At 53.1% G+C, this 13,097-nt stretch overlaps 1 protein-coding gene across 1 annotated transcript; it reads right to left on the minus strand.

The window, feature by feature from the left end:
* Nucleotides 1-6,133: 6,133 nt before the first annotated feature.
* On the minus strand, nucleotides 6,134-8,972 carry Kazald1 (Kazal type serine peptidase inhibitor domain 1). The gene is made up of 5 exons (XM_051199679.1): nucleotides 8,899-8,972; nucleotides 7,903-8,452; nucleotides 6,660-6,820; nucleotides 6,423-6,570; nucleotides 6,134-6,242 (listed from the first exon to the last, which is right to left on the minus strand). The coding sequence occupies exons 2-5, from the start codon at nucleotides 8,432-8,434 to the stop codon at nucleotides 6,154-6,156; spliced, it is 930 nt and encodes a 309-aa protein (XP_051055636.1). The 5' UTR covers nucleotides 8,435-8,452; nucleotides 8,899-8,972; the 3' UTR covers nucleotides 6,134-6,153.
* Nucleotides 8,973-13,097: the final 4,125 nt, after the last annotated feature.

The raw sequence follows: 13,097 nt of genomic DNA on the forward strand, positions 1-13,097 counted from the left end.
CCCTGGTGTTCAGGGAGGCCCCAAGCCCTTCAAAGTTAATTAAAACAGGAACTAAAAAATCACAGACTCACTTACCAACCCTTTTCTCATCTCTGCCTTAAAGGTAAGGCAGCCCCTGAACCCTGCCCCTGGAAGGCTGCCCCAGCCACCCCTTACTCTCTGTCTTCCCTGCACCCTTTCCTCAGGAGGGGACTTTACTCTTCCCCTCCTCCCAGGGAGTCATCAAAGGCCCTGTCTGGCTATCTGAAGCCATTGATGGCCACTGGTCCTCATCAGAGGCTTCCGGCCCTGCCTCCTCCCAGGATACAACCTGCCCTCAGTCCCTGCTGCACCTCCTCAAGGGTCCCTGGAGCCTCCAGCTGCTCTGAGCTTTATCTGTCTTCACTGACCCCTGGCCCTGTCCTCAGCTCCAGCTTAGAGCAGTTCTGGCAGCTTCCGTCTGGGCTGTATCTGTTCCCCATCAGAGGCCCCATCGGAGCTCCAGCCCATCAGCAGCCCCGATAAAAGAGATGGATGGAGGCAAGTTTGGGGGAGGCCCCTCCCCACAAGCCAGAGCTAGAGCCCTGAGTTCTGACAGGGGCTCCCTGTAGAGGGCTGGGGGGTAGGGGTGATCTGCTAGGCTCTTTGGAAGTCAGGTCCCTGTGTATCCCTACCCTGTTTCAGCCCTTTCCTTCTCCTGGAGGCCCAGTTCCTAAGGCCTCCTCCAGGAAGGCACTAAGTTGTATTGTATTTCTAAGGAGATCCTGCCCTGGGCATCCTGCCCCATTTCAGCAATCACCTAGAAATTACCTAGAAATAATCTTGGTAAGGTTGGCCATTTGTGGGATGCTTATTGTACTCTAGACATGTCACCTGTAGGAACTCCAGAGCCTGTGAACTGCTGTCTGTCGTTATCTTGCAAATGGTACAGAAGAAGGAAGGTCCTGGTCCTGGAAGCTGGGGAGATGTCTTAGCCATTAAGAGTAATTGCTACTCTTCCAGAGGACTTGAATTCTGTTCCAGGTACCCATGTGGAGGCTCACAATGGCCTGTAACTCCAGCTCCAGGGAATCTGACACCACCCTCTCTGGGCATATGTGAGCAACTGCATGGTCTGGTTTAGGGTAAAATAATCAAGCAAAGGTAGGTGAGAAAGAAGGGGCCATGTCTGTTTCCATAGAGACTTGGGTAGCATCTGAAGATGCTGGCCTTGACAGCATCCTTGTAGCAAAGGAAGGGAAGAGAGAAGAAGTAACCAGGAAGCATCTTTCAGTCCTAGGAGTGTACTCACGGGGATTATGTTATCTTCCAGGTCCATGCCCCACCCTTGCTTGAGTTCACTGGATTGAGCCTAGACCAGAGCTGAAATGACAGCATGGTACGAAATGACCCAGGAGTTGGGACAATGTTTCATGGAACACTGGTGTTGAGAGCCTGCTCCACCTTGGCATCAGTGAGTCACTTAATTCAGGTTAAGCCCCAAGCTGAAAGCTCTCTTCTTCTGCACCCGGCTCATCTGGATCCCGGCTTAAACACAGAAAAGGCTGGAGAGGGTTAGGGGTCCCTCGAGGAAAGGCAGTGGTGGGAGGAGGGGATGGTGGCTTGTCTGAGCTGGCTTCCAGGCTCTGCTCAGTGCTCCTGTACTCCTGCCCCAGAGCAGATGTCTCTAGCCCTAGTTTAACTCAATCCCTGGGCCTCATTGCTTCCCTCCAGCCCTTCTTGATCCTACTATGCATCCGCATCCCTCCCCAAGTGTCCCCCTCCTGATCTGCAACTGACTTCCAGAATGTAATGGCTTTCAGACCTGATCCCCACCAGGCTCTAAGTGACCCCCACACTGCCCTCAAACCCATCTCCTGACTATGACCCTTACGTGAAAGTACTTTGTCTTGGGAAGAAGTGAGCTGTGGTCTGATTGAGCCTTTGTTACCCCAAATAGACTTGCATAGCTTCTCCTTCAGAATGAGGGTGCCAGAGAGATGGCTGAGCAGTTAAGAGCACTGACTGCTCTCCCAGAGGACCCGGGTTCTATTCTATTCAGCACCCACATGGCAGCTCCCAACCATCTGTAACTCCAGCTTCTGATGCCTCCAAGGAAACCAGGCATGCACATGGTATATCAACACACATAGGCAAAATACTCATACATATACTTTTAAATGATACATAAAGTCACAGGGGAGGGGGGGGAGTTTGGTCACTCAGAGGGCTGAGGAAACACTCCAGTACATTCCGGGGTAACCCATGTGTCTTCATTGCTTCTGCCTTCTGGTGTCTGCACACCCAGAATGGAGTTCCAGGTAACAGAACCTATGCTTTGTTTTGGTTTTACGATTTTTATTTTATATTATGAGTGTTTGCCTGCATAAATGTAAGCACACCACGTGTATACAGTGTCCATGGAGGTCAGAAGAGCTGGTTGTGTGTGTGTGTGTATGTGTGTGTGTGCTGTGTGTGTGTGCTGTGTGCGTGCTATGTATGTGTGCGTGCTATGTATGTGTGCTGTGTGTGTGCTCTGTGTATGTGTATGCTGTATGTGTGTTGCTGTGTGTGTGTGTGTGCTATGTGTGTGTGTGTGTGTGTGTGTGTGTGTGTGTGTTGGGGAGCACACCTGGGTCCTCCTCCAGAGCAGCTTTTTCAAACTCTGAGGCATCTCTCCAGGAATAATTAATTATTCCTGTCTGTCTCTGTGTGTGTGTGTGTGCGCGCGCGTGCGTGCGTGCACACGTGTACACACGTGTGTGCATTATGTGTGTGAGCAGCAATGACTGCTGCATGTGAGAAGGATCAAGGTAAACTTTGTGGAGTTTACTGCACATGGATTCTGGGGATCGATCCCAGGTCATCAGGCTTGGCAGCAAACACCTTTACCTGCTGAGCCATCTCACTGGCCCAGGATCTGAGATTTTGAGTAAGAATTCAGGGACTTTTCTGGCTCTCCACTGAGGAGCCTGTCTGCCCTTCACATGCACACATGCAGACAGTTACATGTTCTGTGCACATAATCCTGAAAATGCACCCATGTTTAATTTGTTTAAGTATGCACATACTCACACAAGTCTTAAACCAGAATGTAAACTCCATGAGGAAAAGACCATTGTTCTCCCATGATACCCATGATATAGTCCCAGTTCTAATAATAGTCCTGGTATGTAACAGATGTTTGTAGAAATAATGACTTAATGAACACATATTTGCAAAGAAATATATTATGCATAATAATAGATCTTACCTACACATGCAGATTGTCTACACAGCTCTGGCCTCCAACTCACAGAGATTTGTCTATGCTGGGATTAAAGGTGTGGCCTACCACACCCTAATGAAGGTTTTTTATGTGGAATTTATTTATTTTTATTTTATGTTCATTGGTGTTTTGCCTACAAGTATGTCTATGTGGAGCCCCTGGAGCTAGGGTTAGAGACAGTTATGAGTTGTCAAGCGGGCGGTGTGGCTGGGAATTGAACCCTTGTCCGCTGGAAGAGCAGCTAGTACTCTTAATCGCTGAGCCATCTCTCCAGCCCTCCCTTGAAGCATCTTTGTACAATTTAACGAAAACTCTCAAGGCTCCTAGCCCAGGCCGGGCTGCCACTACCAGACATATCCACTAGATGGCAGCCTTTCCCCAGCGCCTGTACTCCCAAGACTTGCCGGAGAGGTCGCTTTTCCCCACTAAAGGCACCGTTCTGGGTGTTAGGTGGACAGAAGCAGCACACCCCACCCCACCACCGTCACCTTCAGCTGCTTTGTGAGCGCGTCCTTGGTTCCCAAAATCTGCAGTTTTGGCCTCTTCAAAATCAAGTTCTCCCTCTCCTCTCCAGCTTCCAGGCTTTATACTGGATGGACGGATTTCCCCTGGAATCTCCAGTTCCGTGTGTGTGTGTGTGTGTGTGTGTGTGTGTGTGTGTGTGTGTGCGTGCGTGCGCGCGCGCGCTAAGCCGCACACCCTCGATGAGCCCTACAGCCTTATTAAGTAAGCAGAAGTCGCCAGAAGCAGTGTCTGCACTACAGCCAGTCCAAAGACGGTGACGGAGTCAGTGCCTTTAGCACTCCCGTGTCACGCACACTTGTATATACAATTGTCTCCACACATCCTGCCCTGAATAGAGAAGAAACGCAGCCAGGTTAGCCAAAAGCAAGGGAACAGCCCGCCCCGAAGCTTGGAGGCCAGGACTACGCGTTTGGGAGGGGCTTGATTAGGATTAATTCTGCTGATCTCTCTCCCGACCTCCCGGTGGGCGCAAAACGGAACTCTTTTGCTACACCTCGAGCAAACGACTTAAAGTCGCAAAGGTGGGCGCTAGGGGAGAGGGGGGTAGAGTGGTGCATTGAGCATCTCCCACCTCCAGGCCTGGGCCTCCCTGGCTCAGCTCTCTAGGAGCAGCGCGCAGCGGCTGTGAGGCTTTCAGTGAAGAAGGCTTAGAAACCCGTGGGGCTGCGGAGCCGGGAGTGCCCGAAGCCGCTCAGTTCCCCCGTCCTCCCCGCCTCCCCTCCCTTGGGGGTGGCGGGAAATTATTTATTAAAACACCGCCCGCGTTCTCATTTATTTGCGGTGAATAATCCTAGGCATCTCAGCGCGTTTATTAAACCTTTCCCGTCCCCGCGCCCGCATTACTTTAATAATAAATCGCGTGTCACTTTCCGACGACATTATTAAACCCCGTCCGCTGCAGGAGAGGCGGGGTGCGGGGAGGATGAAGGCGGTGGGCCGCCGCGCATCCTTCCACTCCAGGCTTCGGGGCCCAAAGCCTTCCAGGCGGCAGAGGGGGAAACCGAAGGGTCATGGAGGTAAATCCCTAGAGTGTGCAGACGCGACAGATTCGGATTTAGGACAAGAGTCAACCTGTGCTCTGCAGGTGGGTGAGAGGGGACAGGCAAGCCTCGGAGGCACCTTGGAGCCCCACAGAGGGTAAAAAAAAAAAAAAAAAAAAAAAAAAGCTACGGTGGACGCAGGGACACAGACCCGGGTCCCTTCTCGCAGGGAGGAACCGGCCTTCTTGAAGTCACACGCCCACTCGATCCAGACCCTTCCACTCTCCTACAGCCTTGTAGTTTGCTGCGAGAGAACTTTTTTGGGAAAGTGACTGCCGCCAGGCAGAAAAAAAATGGAAACTCAGAGCGTACACGACCGAGGGACGGCCTGGTCCCGAGGATGGGGTTCTCGGCCACGCCTCTCCCAGGGGGCCCAGCAGCCTGCGTTGCGTCCCACAAAGCAAACGCAGACGCTGAGCCAAAAGCCGTCCCTCCCCGCGGTGGCGCCAGCTCCGGGCGGAGCCGGGGCGCGGAGGAGGTTGTCGCTTACCACACACAGCCTGATGACTAACTCCAATTTACCCTTAGACAATTTCATAAACTCCTCAGTGTCCCCGGGCTAGGTACACGGAATATAAGGAGAGACTTAGGTCAAAGAGCTCTTTGGTAAAGGACCTCAAGTCAGATAAGACACAGGTCACAACTGGGACTTTGGAAATAGGGAACAGTGACTTTGGGTTCAGCTGGGATGTGGGAAGGGAGAAGATGAGGCTAACACGGGTGCCCCAACCACTCAGTGTAAGCATTCATATTGGGGTCCCACCGGCATAGGCCTGGTTCCCCACTCTGCCTAGGGCGGGGGAGACAAGGACTGGGAAATAGGAAATCTATCCCTATGCCAACCCGCTGTAGGGTGGGGTTGTGGGGGGGATTAGGATAACTTCAGTCCTCCCTCCAACCAGACGGCTCCAGGCTCCCTCATTAGAGGACGAGAGAGGGCAGTACAGGCTCGAACTCAAGCTCCTGTTGAAGTGAGAAGCCACTCAGGGGTGTCCGGTGTCCACGCGCACATCTGTGAGAACTGTTTACAGCAGTGTGGCTTCGTCTGTCTATATTTGTTTATTGGTGCCCACTGTGTCTAGTCATATGCTAGTTGGGCTTTGTCCACTCCAATGGTACAAGGCATGGGGCTGCCCCACCCCTCTCTGCACGGAAGAAAGGACTACGGTTAGTAAGTGCCCTAGGAACTCGGTGACGTGGAGGGCTTCTGGGAGGTGGGTTCTGAGGAAAGGGAAACCAAGGCTACAAGGAGCGCCAAACAATCCATGAGAGGCCACTGCTCGCCCTTTCCAGCCTCTCCACATCTTCTCAACAGCAGGGGTGGATACTCTATCCACACACCCACAATTCAGAGATCCTGACCTAGTAGTAATCATCTTCACTTTCTGCCTCCTCCTCAGGAACCAAATTCATTGATTGCAGCTGGGAGAATCCTGTGGCGTTCAGCTGGTCTGCAAACATGTGATAAAGGGAACAATCAGAAGAGATGCTGATGTTGCAAGCAAAGCTCAGTGTGTGGGAAGGCTATGTTCACTGTGTACAGCATTCACATGCAGACTTACACGAATTCAAGGGTCCTAGGATACCTCTTCCTCCTGGTGCCCGGAGCTCAGAGCTCAGGGCTCCCTTACCTAGTGTGAGCACTGTCAGAGTAGCAGAGGCTTCCACTTGGCCCAGGGCATTCCTGGCAAGGCAGCGGTAGGTGCCCTCATCACTAGGGCGCAAAGCCTGAATCTGTAGCCAGCCAGTCACCTCAAACTTCTGAGGTCCACCCCTAAACTGGAGCCAGATGTGTTGTCAGCCAGATGTATTGTCATTTGGGGCAGCCCTAGGTTTTCCAGGAGTATGCCTCTGCTCTCTCTTCTTACCTGTACAGAGATATGAGGGTCATCCCCTGGCAGCTGGATGTCCAGGCCATCTTTCCTCCACTGGATGGAGGCCATGGGATAGGCGAACACCTCACAGCCAAAGATCACATCCTGCCCAGTCACATTCCAAATATTGTGAGGTGGTGACACGATCTGGGGTTCTGGTGTGGGGGGGATGAAGGAAGGATGAGGCTTGGGAACAGGAAGCTGCATCCAGCTCAGCAAGAACACAAGTTACAGATTCATGTGGATATGTTTAAGCCAGAACACACCTCATGCTGAGGTCAACACACTTCTGCAAAGAAAATATGCCGAGAGCAGATGGAGGCAAATGTAGGCGCTGTTCCACACAAGAGCACAAAAGCAGGTACACAGCTGCACAGGTACACAGAGCAGTGTGCAAACTGCACAGGCACGCACGCCTACAGACCCGTAGCTTAGCTGAGCAACCACACACTGTCCTGGACTGCTCCCCTGTCCTCGATGCACCCTGGGGCCCCTTTCCTGCGGGCTGTGCAACCAACACCTCTCTCCCGCCTTCTCCCTTTTCTAACCAGGCCCAGTTCCCAAAGGCCTGAATGGCAGCCGCATTCCAAATGTCGTGAGAATGTGACTCTCTCTGGGCTCTGAGCGGGCGGAGGTGGGACTAGTGCCGAGGTAGGGAACCTGAAACCACCTTGTGGCACCGGGGAAAAAGGCCGGGCCCTCCTGCTGGCGCGTTTGTTTTCATTGCAACTCCAGCCCAGCCAGACTTGATTAGCTAGAGGCTGAAGAAGTGAGCGCCGCCAAAGAAAACCTCAGGCTTGAACATCCCCCAGCCCCAGCCCCAAGGGTGAGGGGCGAGAGAAGCAAAAAGCCCTGTTTCCTTCACTAATCCCTAAATGCAAGAGAAAAGGGATAGGCAGGAGCCAGGGTTAACAGTCCGTGTCTCACAGGACTCTCTCTGCCAGGGCTCCAGCAGTCTGGGCAAAGTCGGGGAGGGGGGGTGGTCTTTTCAGTTCTGACCCAGCTATTGGCTATGCGCCTGTACCCTCGGAAGGCCGGTCCCTGCCAGCCTGGATAGGGTTCTCAGGAGGCTCATTACATTGAACCTGCAACAAATCTCGACCTGCGTCTTAGTGGGCAGCTTTTGCGGCCCTCGGGCTTACTCATCTTTTCACTCTGCTGACCAATCCTTTCGGGGGTCGGGGAGCAGTGCCTTTAGGAAGCGCAAGTCCTGGTACATAGAGCTGGGCTTGCGTACCCGATTCGCAGGGACCTGGATGCACCACGGTGAGGTTAGCGTCGGGCCGAGCGCGGGCGGCCTCCTGCAGGCGGCAGATCTGCGCGTAGGTACGGCCGTCGGAACCACACAGTGGGCGCTGAGAGCGACAGGCACACAGCGGTTCCGGCACCTCTCCTCGGCTCAGGTCACCGCCTGCGTCTAGCCGGCACTCGAGCTGCTCGCCGCAGCGCCCGTAGAAGTTGGCGCTGGGGTCCAGATCGCAGAGCTGGCCCTCCAGGTTGGCGCATTCCCAGCAGCAGCCGCACGCATCGCGCACCCGGCCTGCTAGGCAGCCCCGCGGCGCAGCGCACTCTTCTGGCCGGCAGGGAGCACAGCCCTCGCCCTCGGCTAGTAGCCGCAGCCAGCCTCGCCGCAGGTAATCAGTGCCTGCGGACCGCCTCGCGCTAACTGGGAGCGGGGTCCACACCAGCAGCGGTAATAGTAGTAGCAGGGGCAGCGCCAAGGTAGGTGCAGCATGGTTAGCTGGGAGCCCTGTGAGCACTCGGGGCATCAGCGCGTAGGTGGCACCCTGCCAGGAGAGGGAAGCCGGGTCCGGAGGTCAGAAATAAAGCGAACGCGGAAAGATCGGCCTCACTGCTCCTCGCACAAAGCTTGTTTCTCACACTGCCCCTTCCTCTGCTACCTTGGAGCTGACCAAAAGCCTCATCAAAGAGGCCGGGTTACTCCCCGGGGACTCTCTCTACCAACTGATAATTGATTGACCTGGTCTTGGGGGATAAAGTGAAGAGAGAGAGAAGGGATGAAAGGATGATAAAGCTCAGGATATGGTCCCTAACACCCATGCACGTACACACACATGCACACGCAAGCGCGCGCACACACGCGCACACACACGCATGCACCATCTTCATAAACATCCAACTTTGAGGCACCTTTGCCCCAGAGGTGTATAAAACTGCACCCGAAGTATGTTCAGGATGGGGTGATGATGGCGGGGAAGTCCCAGAGACTCACCTAGTGCCTTTCGTAACAGCTGTGATTTCCAATACTAAAGAACTGGTAGGGAACGGAGAGAGTTGCATGCACGGCCAGCCAGACCCGCTAGCCGCCCTTGCTTTCGTCGGGAGTCGCCCGCAGCCCACTGACCAACATTCAAAGAGAAGCTCCTCCGCCCCCTCTCCCCGCCCCTAGACGTCGACTACCCGCCTTCTTTCCAGGTCGCACAGGGACCCTCCCTGGGCCTTTTACTTCTACCCTAGCCCAAAGTCACAGTGAATGCACGGAGGAGTCACAACCAGACACCAGAGCTGGGAAAGCAAGAGGGCGACGCGGAGAGTAGGGGTGGGAATAGCCGAGCATCTCAAACCCTGACTGAACCCCTAGGTCCTGTCTCATCTGATTTAGTTCCCGGGAGCGGCAAACAGCTGCATGCATAACGGCAAGAAGGAAGAGTTCTGTTGCTAAGAAATTGTACGTTGGTGTGAGGGCGCTTCTGGAGGGCGGGCCCAGGGCCGGCTTCCTCCGGGGACAGTGTGCAGCTGTGCCCACCCCGTGCCCACCGGGGCGCTGACTACTCCAAGCCTTTCCATCTGCCATCCCACATCTGGCCACCTCCCTCCCACCACAGGGCAGGTGCTTGAACCGGCGAGCAGCCTGGTGATTAGCGGTCGGAACTGGCTAGCGGCCGCAGAGAGGCCGGCGGGCGACTCCCGGTAGGGCGTCTCTCGGGGTCCGGATTACAGGTTGCAAATCTGAGGATCTCGGGGCCAAAAGCGTTCAGTCTGGAGACCGCCACCAACGCCACGGTGGCACTTTGGGCTGGGGCCAGGAAGCAGAGCATCCTCGGAGGCCCGCCCAGCCCCCTGAGACAGGCAGGCTCCGCCCCTGCCGGCCCCCAAACGCCGCGCAGAAGCCGCACTCCTCCACCCGGAGGAGCCCCGGTTTCCCAGCGAGGGAGGGCGGGGCTTAGACCAGCCCCCGCCCACCGACATCACTGCCCGCGACTGCGCGTGCGCACGGGCCCCGCGGCGGCCTGGCTCTCTACGGCGGCCCGGGCCGCTGCTCTCGCTGAGCTGGTCTGAACTCGACCAGGCCCTCCTCAGAGGACGCTGCTCCCGGCCAGAGGGTTTTGACGACGGAGGACGAGAGCCGTACACTGACAATCCCAAACTCCGAGGGGGAAGGGAAGCGAGTTTCACGCGAGGTTTCGGAACTGTCGCGAGACTCGGAACGGGAGACGAGGCGCTCACACGGGAAAAGCCCGCGGGTTTTAAGCCGGGACTGGACAAGACAGGCGGGTGCCGGCGGGAGTACTAGGCAGTGCCTCGGCTGGAGGACAGCGAAGCGTTGACCCGGGAGCGGACGGAGGCTCTGCGGAGGTCCCTGTGTGACTGACAGTGCGCCCGGGGCCGGCGATCGCCCTCGGGTGCAGTGGGAGCTGCCCCGGATCTGAAGGAACTGGGAGCGCCCGGCGCTGAAGCGGCCTCGGGGTCCTAGGCGCTCCCTCACCCTGCCTTACCGACCCTACCGTTACCGGTGTGTGCTTTTAGGCTGCTATGCATTGCGCCTCTAGTAGAAACCACGCCTAGTTCACCACTGTGCTTTATGATTCTTTACTCCAGCGACTGACTGCCAAGTAAGGTCTCGGGAAGCATTTGTGCATTAAAAGTGAAAGATTCCCCGACTCTGAAAGACGCCTGAATTTTCTGCCACTAATGTGAGGCTGGGGATTAAATCGACGGGGAACGAGCGCCCTCTGGTGGATTGCAGCAGGTGGGACGAGTGACAATGCATACCGTCTGCACTAGGGATCCACAATAACTTTGAAAAACTTCTTGCTGTACGTTGCTGATGACCAAACCCTATTTTAGAGAGGATTTTTTCTCATAAGACAATTTGAAAGCCCAGCTAGACGTGTTCCCATATGCCCATCATCTGACACTTTACCTATTGCAGCTCTAAAACACGTTAAACAACAACAGCATTCATGAGATGTAGCAAAAGAATTTCTATTACTTATGCTTTAAAAGAGGATTTGGTTCAACCAGTCCTACTGTTGGGCCGAAGGAAAGTATTCCATTTGATGCAGTTACTGCTACCAGACAGCATCCACGAGGGGGGCAAGATTAAGATGAAAGCCTGACGGTTACTCTTTCATGATGTCTGTGTATATGGGAGCGGGCACATGCGTGCCACTGCACATGTTTGGAGCCCATGGGATAACTTCCAGGACTCAGATTATCTTCCATGTTGAAGTCGTCAGGCTTGTTTGCACATTCTTACCTGCCGAACCATCTTGCTGTTCCCTAGTCTTTTTTCCTACATTTATTTATTTATTTATTTATTTATTTATTTATTTATTTGTGTTTGTGCATGCACATGCATGGAGGTCAGAGGACAGCCTGTGGGAGTGTTCCCTTCCACCGTGGGAGCCCTAGGAACTGAAATCAGGCCTTCAGGCTTGGTACAAGTGCCCGACCTCTGAACCATCTCTCCAAACCCCATAATTCTCTAAAAATATGGTGAAATCCAGGAATGGTGGCACATTGCCTGTAATCCCAGAGCTCAGGAGGTGTAGGCAGGAGGATCAGGAGCTCAAGGTCATCTTTGGCTGCACGGGGATTGTGAGGCCAGCTGGGTTACACAATACCCTGTCTCCAAAAACAAACAACAGGGAAAACTCTTGGGACTACTTGGGAGGACTTACCTCAGAACCCTTGTTCTGGGACGGGTATTGAAATTAGTGGGGCATCGTTTTGAGGAGGAAGTGAAACACATGGTCTACACTGACAGAATGAATACAGATGAACTAACTGCTCTTCCTATGAGTATTAGGATCAATTCAGTCAGAAAGGCTCAAGATAGAATATTAAGATGAAATGCTTTGTATTGATCTACTATGACAAATAGGTGCTCTCATTAAAGTAGAAAATAAGATGAACATAAGCATATAGATACTGACCACAGCTATGTAAAGATATGTCATAAATATCAGTAAACACCCTGAGAGAATTTGGAATGACATTGGGTGTAACGCTCACTGTCTTTTATTTTGTAAAATTATTTTCATAATGAAAGAGTAGAGGCCAATCTCCCATACCACCCAAAAAAGTAAATAGAGACTTATTTTAGGTAAATTAGAATGTTAAATTGAGTCAGCCAGATAGGAAGACAAATATTGTAATTTATCTACAAGTAACATTACAAAATGGAACTAGAATAGCCAGCAATTGGCTTCTGTAATACCTAGGATCCAGGCAAGCTGAATGGGTTTTAAGACATCTAGACAGACAGCAGGCTAATGGTTTCTTTAGTTTATCCTTCTTCCTTCGTCTCAGGGCAGTTTCTTTCTGTCACCCACACCCTACCTTTAATATCTCTTCTGCTTCTGACAATCTGATGACCAATTTTTGTAAGAATAATGTTAGACGGAATATTTAAAGTAGTCTACATTTATTTAAAAATTTATGTGTAAAGTGGTGTATGTGTGTAACACATTCTACTCCAAGTATGTAAGTGCAGAGGCTCACACTACTGCAAGTATGTAAGTGCAGAGGCACTACTGCAAGTGTGTGTATGTGTGTAACTGCAGAGGCACACATTCTACTCCAAGTATGTAAGTGCAGAGGCACACACTACTGCAAGTGTGTGTGTGTAAGTGCAGAGGCTCACGCTACTGCAAGTGTGTGTGTGTAAGTGCAGAGGCACACGCTACTGCAAGTGTGTGTGTGTAAGTGCAGAGGCACACACTACTGCAAGTGTGTGTATGTGTGTAACTGCAGAGGCACACGCTACTGCAAGTGTGTGTATGTGTGTAACTGCAGAGGCACACGCTACTGCAAGTATGTAAGTGCAGAGGCACACGCTACTGCAAGTGTGTGTGTGTGTTAAGTGCAGAGGCACACACTACTGCAAGTGTGCATGTGTGTAAGTGCAGAGGCACACGCTACTGCAAGTGTGTGTGTGTGTAAGTGCAGAGGCACACGCTACTGCAAGTGTGCATGTGTGTAAGTGCAGAGGCACACGCTACTGCAAGTGTGCGTGTGTGTAAGTGCAGAGGCACACGCTACTGCAAGTGTGCGTGTGTGTAAGTGCAGAGGCACACGCTACTGCAAGTGTGTGTGTGTGTGTCAGTGCAGAGGCACACGCTACTGCAAGTGTGCATGTGTGTAAGTGCAGAGGCACACGCTACTGCAAGTGTGCGTGTGTGTAAG

The sequence above is a fragment of the Phodopus roborovskii genome, unplaced genomic scaffold (genome assembly GCF_943737965.1).
Source record: "Phodopus roborovskii unplaced genomic scaffold, PHOROB, whole genome shotgun sequence".
Classification (NCBI taxonomy): domain Eukaryota; kingdom Metazoa; phylum Chordata; class Mammalia; order Rodentia; family Cricetidae; genus Phodopus; species Phodopus roborovskii.